At 38.9% G+C, this 11459-nt stretch overlaps 1 protein-coding gene across 1 annotated transcript in view; it reads left to right on the top strand.

Moving 5' to 3' along the window:
• Positions 1 to 1246: 1246 nt before the first annotated feature.
• The window catches only part of kcnk9 (potassium channel, subfamily K, member 9), a 51895-nt gene continuing 41682 nt past the window's right edge, over positions 1247 to 11459 (top strand). Inside the window, exon 1 of the mRNA XM_051670211.1 lies at positions 1247 to 1529. Coding sequence (XP_051526171.1) covers positions 1247 to 1529 — 283 coding nt within the window. The remainder of the gene's footprint in view (positions 1530 to 11459) is intronic.

The following is an 11459-nucleotide window of genomic DNA, read 5'->3' as shown; positions in this document are numbered from 1 at the left end:
GTTTTTCTTTTCTTTTTTATACATTGTTCTGTTCTATTGCACTATATATATATATATATATATTGTTATATAATTCTTTCTATTCTAATCTAACCTGTTCTAACATGCACCTGCATGTACATATTGCTTTATTCCGAATAATCTTATATAGTCTGCCGATTTTTCAAAGGTCACCTGCTGAGAAGGTGCAAATTGCATTATTATTTCAAGCTGTTAAATACACACACACACACACACACACACACACACACACACACACAGAGTGTGTGTCTTCAGTGTAAAGTGTCTCCATCTGTGTGTGCACACAGGACCGTGTCGCTTTGGTGATATGTGTGTTCGCGCGCGTGTTTCTCAGACTGGCACACGATGAACTGAAGTCTGCCCGTGGAGGCTTGCGGTGACATGCCGTGACAGTGCACCTTTTTCGGCGCCGAGTCCATCCATTCGTCCGCGCGTCACCTGGAAAACCGATGGACACATTCGAGCTCGGACCTGTTGTTAGTTTTATCGAGTTTGTGTCTTCGTGCAATCAGTCCCGTTAAACGGTCACTCAAGAGGAAACCTCGGGAATTAGTGAATTTCGTCTGGCTTTTCTGTACTGGATCACATTTTGGAGCATCGGTCGTGCGCTGCGTCTCCGTCGCTCATCAAATGATGCTGCGTATTCACGGGTCCTCCTCCGGTATCACCGGCATTACTCACGGACCGGCGGAGTGATCGAGCGAGCGAGCAGCTCAACATGATATTCAGATGAATATAGTTTGGGGAAACTTTGTGGAAGATGTTTAGGGGAGCTTCGTGATTCGTGTGGATATCTGTTTGTCTCGACAATGAGTTTGTTTAAATACACCAGAGAAGGGAAATTAAGTTAACAGGTGCGTAATTGTTGCAGTACAGCATGAATCCTGGTGGCTTCGGAAGCGGCGTGCGCTTTGTGGAGATCGTGGGGAGAGCGCGTTAGTTGATGGCACTGCGCGCCGGGAGGACTTTGCTTTGGTTCGGTCAGTTTTTGCGCGGAGTCTCTCGGCTGCAGGGCTTCTGGTCCCGGCGCTCCAGCAGTCTGCTGTGTCTCTCCACCAGTCAGGACCACGAGCAGGGGACCAACCGCAACCAGTGTCCAAAGAGACATCCAGCGCAGCAGCAGCACTCTCGGGCCTGCCCCTATCCGCCCTTCCCCGACTGCTGCTGCGCCTTCCCGGGGGATCAGAGGGGACATGAACCCCTCAGCCGCCGGTTCCTGGTGGCCATGAAGAGGCAGAACGTGCGGACGCTGTCCCTGATCGTCTGCACGTTCACCTATCTGCTGGTCGGGGCCGCGGTGTTTGACGCGCTCGAGTCGGACTTCGAGATGCGGGAAAAGGAGCAGCTCGAGGCGGAGGAGAAGCGGCTCCAGGGCAAGTACAACATCAGCGAGGACGACTATAGAAAGCTGGAGACCATCATCATGGAGGCCGAACCCCACAGAGCGGGGGTCCAGTGGAAATTTGCAGGGTCCTTTTACTTTGCCATCACTGTCATTACAACTATTGGTGAGCAACTCATTCTGCACTCCCTCTCCGTGTGTCTTTCTTTCAGGATGAGGGAAAAGTGTATAAACGCAACTGCTTTGGATGCACATGTTGCTTATTATAGCTTTTGCACACTTTTGGCTCTTTGTATCTCCATGACAAGTGGGTGACTGTCTTATAAAGGTTTAATAACATTATAGTAAATCATTTTACTTGGAGGAAAAATGCATGTGACTTGGGTTTGTAGAGAGGGGATATTGTGCTTTTAATGCAGGTCTCCAATGCGAAGAAAATAACTGCTTTGTTGCATAATTTCCGAAATCACAACAAATACATATCCAGTTCAGGCCCATAGTTTATGAGTCACAACACTATTTATTATTGGAATAGTTATTACACAAACTCCAATTTAAACGTGTTTAAATATAGGATTTATCACTATTTTTTAGTGTAAATTATAGCCTTTGACTGACCCTATAATTGCATTTTTCATTAAGTTATATTTAACACATTAACAGTTATAATAGTTGTCTTTGCACTTAATTACCAAATATTTTGCATCTAAACCAAGATATGAGTAACACTTTAAAAATAGCTAACATTAATAAGTCATTAACACACATTATGTACTGTAGTTCTTAACAGATCAACAGTTCATGTACATTCAAATATGAATGTAAATATTATATATGAATCAAAGTTTCATAACATTTCTTTCTGAATGCACATTAACTGATATATTAAGCATTATAAGAGGATATTGTGAGAATAACCATAAAAACGTTCATTGCATTAACAAACATTGTACTGCTTACATATTTATTACATCATATAAAGCTTAACAACTCATGTGCATTTAAATTAAATGTGTGTGTGTGTATGTGTGTGTGTGTGTATACATATATATATATATTCTTTTTTTTTTTTTTAAATGCTAATCTGTTAAGCATTACGTAAAGCTTCTTTATGACATATTAATGTAAGTTATAATTAAGTGTTCATAATATGTCAAATATTTTGCAATAATGTACTAAAATGCACTGCGGAAATGATCTGCATTTACAGTATATGTCATAGTTAATACTGTGTCCTCACTGTGTTTGTAGTGCGCTATTGTAGTGCACACACATCAGCATGGACGAGCAGTTTGTTTCGAACAGAAGCTACAATTTTATTCTTTTACTGCCGGACAAGCAAAATTATTTTATTCAGGAAATAAAAATGTAGTATAAAAATCACCAAATCACCTAAACATACACCAAATATGCTTGCCAGGCATCATTAATTATAATTTGATTATTCACACAATGGCAAGAAAAATAACAAGAAGGATATCTCTTGCTCAGTGATGAACTGAGAATTAGCTGTCAACTTGAAGTCAAACCATCTTTTAATTTTTTTCATCCAGTTTTCTGTAATTTTATCAAACAAAATTAAATGTTTTACATTTCACAATTTGAGCCCGATGAATCTTGGCATTGTCGTCCTGGAATATCCCCGTACCATCAGGGAGGAAAAAAATCCATTGATGGGATAACCTGGTCATTCAGTACATTCAAGTAGTCAGCTGACTTCATTTTATTGCTGCATAACATTGCTGAGCCTAGACTGACCAACTGATGCAACCCCAGATCATAACACTGCCTCCAGAGGCTTGTACAGTGGGCACTATGCATGATGGGTGCATCGTTTCCCTTCTTACCCTGATGCGCCCATCGCTTTGGAACATGATGAATCTGGACTCATCAGCCCACATTACCTTTTTCCATCGCTCCACAGTCAATCTTTATGCTCCCTGGCAAATTGAAGGATCTTTTTTTCCGATTAGCCTCACTAACAAGTGGCTTTCTTGTGGCCACACAGCTGTTTAGTCCCAATCCTGTAAATTCTCGTCACATTGTGCATGTGGAAATGCTCTTACTTTCACTATCAAACATAGCCGTGAGTTCTACTGTCAATTTTTTAAATTACCAGTTTTTCTTGTTAGAAGTTAGTTCATTGCAACTGAGGATATGGCACAATATCCAGGCTCAATGTTTATCGGCAGTGTGTTAATGCTGTCACAGTGGCGTGCGAACAGCAGCTCTTGTGTATAATGAATGACTGAGTTGTTCTGTGTAAGGCAATTAATGCACAACGCATGTGCTGTTGTGCATGTGTAGAGAGAAACACACATGCATATATGCAGGCATGCACACAACAGAGAATTCAGTGAAAAGTTGTATGTGTCTTTCTCTCTCTGCAGTGGCTATGGACTGAATTAGCAATCTGTTGCTTTGTGCTTGTAATTGCTGGTCATTTGCCAGATGCAGATAATTAGAATGTTGCTTTTGGTTTTGATTAAGTTTTTTACTGAGGTATAAATGCTGTAGTCGTGAGAAAACACATTAGAGGAACTTCATACTGGTGTTTCTTTCTTTCTTTCTTTCTTTGTTCCTGCCTTTTACTACCTTCCTTCCTTCTTAGTGTATATTGATTACCAATTAAAACTCAAGGAGACATGTTTTGTTTAAAACATTTTGAAAAAAAAAAAAAAAAAAAAAATGGAAGAGTAACACACATGCATATATGCAGGCATGCACACAACAGAGAATTCAGTGAAAAGTTGTATGTCTTTCTCTCTCTTTGAGTGGCTGTGGACTGAATTGGCAATCTGTTGTCATATGCCAGATGCAGATAATTAGAATGTTGCTTTTGGTTTTGATTAAATTTTTTTTTACTAAGGTATAAATGCTGTAGTCATGAGAAAACACATTAGAGGAACTCCATACTGGTGTTTCTTTCTTTCTTTCTTTCTTTCTTTCTTTCTTTCTTTCTTTCATATCTTTCTTTCTTTCTTTCATTTCTTTCTTTCTGTCTTTCTTTCCATCCTTGAATGGGAGAAACTCTTCCTTCCTTCCTTGCTTCCTTCCTGTCTGTCTGTCTGTCTGTCTGTCTGTCTGTCTGTCTGTCTGTCTGCCTGCCTGCCTGCCTGCCTTTCTTTCTTTCTTTCTTTCTTTCTTGAAGGAGAGAGAGCACATTTGAAAGTACCACATTCATCTGTACAAACAATAGTACGCAAGTATAAACACCATGGGACCACGCAGCCATAATACCACTCAGGAAGGAGACTCATTCTGTCTCCTAGATATGAACGTAGTGTGGTGCAAAAAGTACAAATCAATCCCAGAACAAGAGCAAATGACCTTGTGAAGATGCTAGAGAAAACAGGTAGACAAGTATCTATATCCACAGTAAAACGAGTCCTATATCGACATAACCTGAAAGGCTGCTCAGCAAGGAAGAAGCCACTGCTCCAAAACCGCCATAAAAAAGCCAGACTACACTTTGCAAGTGCACATGGGGACAAAGATCTTACTTTTTGGAGAAATATCCTCTGATCTAATGAAACAAAAATTTAACTGTTTGCCCATAATGACCATTGTAATGTTTGGAGGAAAAAGGGTGAGCCTTGCAAGCTGAAGAACACTATCCCAACCATGAAGCATGAAGCATGAAGCATGCAGTTTTGCTGCAGGTGGGACTGGTGCACTTCACAAAATAGATGGACAGATGGCATCATGAGGAAGGAAAATTATGTGGATATATTGAAGCAACATCTCAAGACATCAGCCAGGAAGTTAAAGCTTGGTAGCAAATGGGTCTTCCAATGCTGTATGAATAAACTGAGTTGCACTCAGCCTCTGCAGAAAGGTGGAAACATTCCGAGCAATTAATCACGGCAAGTGGAACCAGCTCCCCATGCAATCTGCTTGACGGCGAGTTAGCGCCGCACACATGACCAAGACACACAGTGTCTCCACGGAAACCAAAGCTCGAGGCTAGTCTGACATTTCCACCCCCCACCCCCCTCCAGACACACACACAGCACATCCACTAACTCCTTTATTTCTAAAAACTAATAAATCTGTTAATTATTAAAAATATACTTTAAGTAAACACACAAATATCCCAGTTTTCCATTCATGATTCACGAAAAGTATTCTATTACACACCAAATCCTAATCAAAGTTATATATACACCGATCAGCCACAACATTAAAACCACCTACCTAATATTATGTAGGTCCCCCTCGTGCCACCAAAACAGCGCCAACCCGCATCTCAGAATAGCATTCTGAGATGATATTATTCTCACCACAATTGTACAGAGCGGTTATCTGAGTTACTGTAGACTTTGTCAGTTCGAACCAGTCTGGCCATTCTCTGTTGACCTCTATCAGCAACAAGGCATTTCCATCCTCATAACTGCCGCTCACTGGATGTTATTTGTTTTTGGCACCATTCTGACTAAATTCAGAATTTGTGCATGAAAATCCCAGGAAATCAGCAGTTACAGAAATACTCAAACCAGCCCATCTGGCACTGTACAATTGTGGTGAGAAGAATATCATCTCAGAATGCTATTCTAAGATGTGGGTTGGCGCTGTTTTGGCAGCACGAGGGGGATCTGCACAATATTAGGCTGGTGATTTTCATGTTGTGGCTGATCTGCTATACATAGTTATTTCCCAGTTTAAATAGATAGATGGTTTGACGCTGTTCTATTTGTTTCCTTAACTTCAAGTGTACAAAAGGTATAAAAATATATTAAGAAACATATTTCTTTCTTTTATATAGGCCTACCTTATATTTATATAGTTATGGTTTATAAAAGGAAGCAAGCTGCTCCTTATGACTGAACTTCAGATATACAAATACTAATAAATAAATAATAATGTGAGTGTGTGAGTTTCTCGCACATTAATATTTACATAAGGATTCTAAAATATATTACAATTTACAGGTATATAAATTACAGTGTTATGCAACTGGGAAATACAGTCTTAAAACAAGAAGACAAGCAACAGGTTTAGAACATTTCATCTGTTGATTAAAAATGCAACTTTTCAGGTAACATGATTTATTTCTTAACCGTAAATTGTTTAGGGTCATTTTTGACCCGGGTTAAGTAAAAAATAGTTTTCGGTACTGGAAACAAACGTTATGACTTTGTCAAGACCATCAAAACAAACAAAGTACAAAAGAAAATTATTTTTTTGTATATCATTGTTTAAGAGAAATAACAGTGTAAAACAAATTGTTCCTTCCATTGTCTTCCATTGTCATATGGGAAGAACCAATTGTGACCTTTCACCTTCTGAATTTCTGGATGTTATTCATTTTTGAACAGTTTTTTGACATCTACAAATCAAATTTGATCTAAAAATATTTAAAATGTTCTCAAATTTAGCCCCTAGCACAGTACTGTTCTCTAGCTCCCCCACCTGCTCCACTGGGTACTGCATCTTTCCTACAAATTGCATACTTCCATCTCAAATGTCCACATGCAAACACACAAACAACAGAGAGTATTTTTGAACAAAAAACTGATTTCAGCTGATAGGGAACAATGGAGCTAAAGCCCCCAATGGTAAAAGACCAACTGGCTGTTATTTTCTCATAAACTCTCCTTTCATGGTCAGTTTTCTCTTTCAGGTCACCAACTGGCAGAGTAAGAGTTTAAAGAGAATCTTGCTGAGTGAGTTAGTTAAAATTGACATTTTTATTGCTTGCTACCTGAATAATTACATGTGGTCAGAGACATTAAAAGTCTAGGCCTTCGGTGTGATTCATGCCATTAAGAAAACACAGTTTCACAATGAATAAGACACCCTATGCCTTTGGGCATCATACATTATGTCGCAGCTAACTAATAATACCAATTGACATTTTAAAAACATGTCCACGCAGGAAAGCCAAAACTTGAAATGACACTTAATGCTCAAGCCTAATTTTAACAGCAGCATGACTGTTTTGTGAAATGAACATCTCCCGTACAGACATTCAGAAATCATAATTTTTCATATGAATCTACCAAAGAGGTCTATAATACCTGGAAAAATCTATCTAATAATATTTGCAATTTAAATGTTGCTTGCAATAAATTTCGTTTCGTAGGGTACACGGTTATGATGCTTTCCATTCAAGTTGGATGTGGGATATTCCTACTTGATATCTCCGACCATAAATGCATTGCATTCCCTGATATTCGGAACTGCAACACTCCCGTTAGCTTAGCAGGGGTTTGACTCTCATTAGAGATGTCTCCTAGCAACCCAACTGATAAACAGTGCTGCAGCGCTAGAATTTGTGCTTCAGGTGTACGATTATTAAAAGAGATTATAATGTTTTATACACCTGTTTCTGCAGGCTTTTGTTAAACAAGCTTTAATATCATGTAATGTGGATATTATGTCAATATTACTTAATAAAGTGAATGTTTATCACTTACTTTGTACAACGCCTCGTGTTTTTAAATCCATAAGGATCTCTTTCTCAATGGCGATAGCGGCAGTGATGACAGCCGATTGGTCAGCAAGATCTCACGCTCGCTTCCAAGTTACGTCACTTAAAGCGGCACTCAAGGCCAGCTAGAAGGCCTCGACCAGGACATATCCTAAAGATCACACCCACCCAGAACGAATAAATCAGTCTGATTGGCTGATGAATCTGACAATCTGACATTAGATGCACATTCATTTGCAGTGTTGAGGGATTCTTTGGAAATTCTGAAGGCTTGTGGGGTGGAGCTCAGACTCACTCGCTGCTTTGGGCATGTGATTTGTGAAACAGTTTTCATGCTTTGCTTGTAAGCATCAAGGAATAAATTCTGACTGGATAAACTTTTTGTTTTTCTCTATTTGTTTGTAGATTAATTAAGAGTGGAAAGCGATTAAAAATACATAGGCAAAAAGGTGATTGTGATTGAAAGGATGAAAAATATTTATTTATTTGGCATGTTAGGATGAGAATTCGCCATTGCATTTAAAGGTACTGCAACTCTATCGGCCCTTTGAGAAATGAGGTTTGTTTGAGGCCAGAGCAGCATAAGAGTGCACAATAAGTATGTTCAATGTGACAGAGCACTTACAATGTGTTGGCCACGTATTCGTGTCTGCCTTCTTGAATAAGGTATGTTTCTGGCCTTGCACACCAGAACAGGTGATGTCATTCAGACTCAAGAGTTCTAGAACTGTAGAGCATATGGAAAATTTAGTAGTTAAAATTCACATCACAAGCGCTCTCGATCAGTAAAGCATGCTTGATTGCATGAAATGTAAAGTTTGTAGCGAGAGCCAACATCAACAGTGGTCCCTTTCATCAGCCTGTTAACATGGGAGCATTAGACCTCTCTCTCGTTCTCATCTCTTTCACTCTCAATCTATTTTTAGCTCCAGCTCTACAAGCCCACTGTCACACTCAGTAGCTTATCCAATAAGGCTAAATCGATTTTTTGCTAATTTACAACATGTTTTGTGTATCAATAACTCATATAGACTGTATCATCTGATAGAAGACCTATCTAGCAATAACATAATCTGCACAATAAAGGATGTTTTTGAGGTATCGTTCAGCACTTTCCTTTCCTTTCCTTTCCTTCCTTCTTTCCTTCCTCGCTCAAAAGTTTTCATGCATGAATGACAACCTGTTATCTGAAATGGAAGGTGTTTAAATTCTGAAGCCAGATTTGATTGTGTCTAGTTTTTGAATGTACGTGTTTGCAGGTGCATTGGCTGTCTCAAGAGGAAAGCTGCTTGAAGCTCATATTCTTTTGTAAAATGACTGAATGTTTAATAGTGCAGTTTTCTTTTTGTCTCTCCCTCATTCTCTCCCTCACCGTCTGACTCCCCTTTCAGCGTGAGCTTGTACACTCGCTTCCCTGAATGTCATCATGTCCAACTCGCAAAGAGAAACCTACAGGAGTCTAAATTTGATCATGTTTATATGGATGTGGTTTTCTTTTTTTATAATTCTTTTCTTTACTACTCTTTATTTTCCTTCCATCTTTTACTTTTACTTTATTTTCCTTTCCTTTACTTCCTTCTTTCCATTTTCCTTTCCTTTCCTTTCCTTTCCTTTCCTTCCTTCCTTCCTTATTTGAATGATTTGTTTCGTCCAATGGCTCAGATCACCTTCCTGTTCAAGGAGAACTGCAGATCATTGTGTCAGATATGAGAATCTAGTTTTGTTGAATTTCTTGGTGAATTTCAAACAGTGTTGCATCACTATTTTTTCACAATACTCTCCCTGTTGCGTAACGGTAACTGCATAGCGCTCAGCCATTTTTATGAGTGATCTGTTTTTCAATTAAAATCATTTAGCTTGCCGGTGAGTTCTCTCTCTGCTGACTAAACACGTGGCAGCAACGTTTTCATTGGGGGAAATGGATGATGCTCTTAAAAGGTTATGTTATATTGTAGTACATTTTTATTGATGGGGAATTTAACAGATCAGGTGCTAAATGCTGAGCAGAGCTGTTTTTTCGCACCATTCCAGACACCTACTTCACTGACAGGTCAGGCTGATTAGTCGTTCTAAGAAAGAAATATGATGAAATTACGAAAATATAAGTTATTGATTTAAAGGTCCCTTCTCTGCACTCTTCCAGCAAATTAAAATAAGCCTTAAATGTATTTATTTTGTACCTTTACAGTGCAAAAAAATAAAAAAAATTAAAAAAAAATCTTTGCAAGAGAACTAATTAAGCACAAAATCTAGGTATATATATGTATTATAAAAAAAACTAATTCTGTAAATTCTCATTTTAAGGAATATTCTGAGGCATTCTGTTAATTGATACAGGAATAATGGAAGTTTATTGGGCAAACGAACAACCAAGATCAAAATGTAACTTAAAATATTCCTTTAATGTCAATATAAAATCAAAATTGTCATTATTGCAAATTCCAGGTCTACTGAGCATGATTTCTTGATTCCAAATAATAATAAAATAATAACTTGCTCCGCCTCTGAAACGACTTTCCCTTTTTCACCAATCCCTCTTACATTTCAGCCCCTCCCCTCCAACCACCTGTCATAAGGAGACCACTTTTCACAATTCAGTCAATTCCTGATAGATAAAATCAAGTCCAGCTCTACGTTTTTTCATTGAATATCCTGTTTCACTCAGAAATCCGTCAGATTACAGAAGTTAAATGGATAACGAATGCCGTTTTATGTTGACTTTACAAAATAATATCTAATTTCATTGTTTGTTTGTTTTTTTGTGGCCCATCTCTGTTGTGTCTCTAAAAGCATTAACAAACTGTAACGTTTAAAGGACGATCAAAGAGGAGGCGGGAACCGGCTGAACAGTCAACATAAACTTTAATGATATAAATGAACCTAAAACAACATAAAACTTAAGGACATAGACACAAATGCAGCACGGCCGCATGCATCTCTTTCTCTCTCCCAAACTGGCGTCTCCGGCTCCCCTTTAGCTCGCTCTCCCACTGATCAGCTGATTCAGCGCCAGCCGTGCACACTCACAGCCCTGCCACGCCCTCCTCCTCGTCACACAAACCTATCAGTCCTTAATAGTATGTTGCAATGCATGCTGGGACACGCATGCTGGCATGAATAATGCATTTGGTACTGATCAGAGGAACATTATAACATGTTTGAAAATTCTCAAGGGAGATTTCTATTCCCACACTGGGGTTAAAGGAATAGTTCACCCAAAAATGAAAATTTGCTGATAATTTACTCACCCTCAGGCCATCCAAGATGTATCTGAGTTTCTTTCTTCATCAAAACAAAATTGAAGATTTTTAGGATTTCATTTCAGGCCTCCTCCTTTAAATAATGCAAGTGAATGTACTCCATTTTTTTGACAGTCCAAAATGCATATGTGCGTCATTGTTTACAAGAGGAGTGCTGTACAAAAGTTTAATTGTCTTTGCTGTAGATTTGTACTTGTATAAGTGTATTGTTCAAAATGGTCATTTGGCGCGTGTATCCTGGATGCATCAACCTTCAGAAACCCCAAAGAAATTGCACGCCGGGAACTTTTCTTCAATTGCCTATACATTATCATGAGCGACTGAATCTCTGGCTTATCGCGCTGAACCTAGATATCAGTACAACCCTACATTCTCTCAAATATTGGAGGGTGTGCAGTGAAAA

Source organism: Myxocyprinus asiaticus, chromosome 34 (genome assembly GCF_019703515.2).
Source record: "Myxocyprinus asiaticus isolate MX2 ecotype Aquarium Trade chromosome 34, UBuf_Myxa_2, whole genome shotgun sequence".
NCBI classification, from domain to species: Eukaryota; Metazoa; Chordata; class Actinopteri; order Cypriniformes; family Catostomidae; genus Myxocyprinus; species Myxocyprinus asiaticus.
This window is presented reverse-complemented; position numbering and strand designations above follow the sequence as displayed.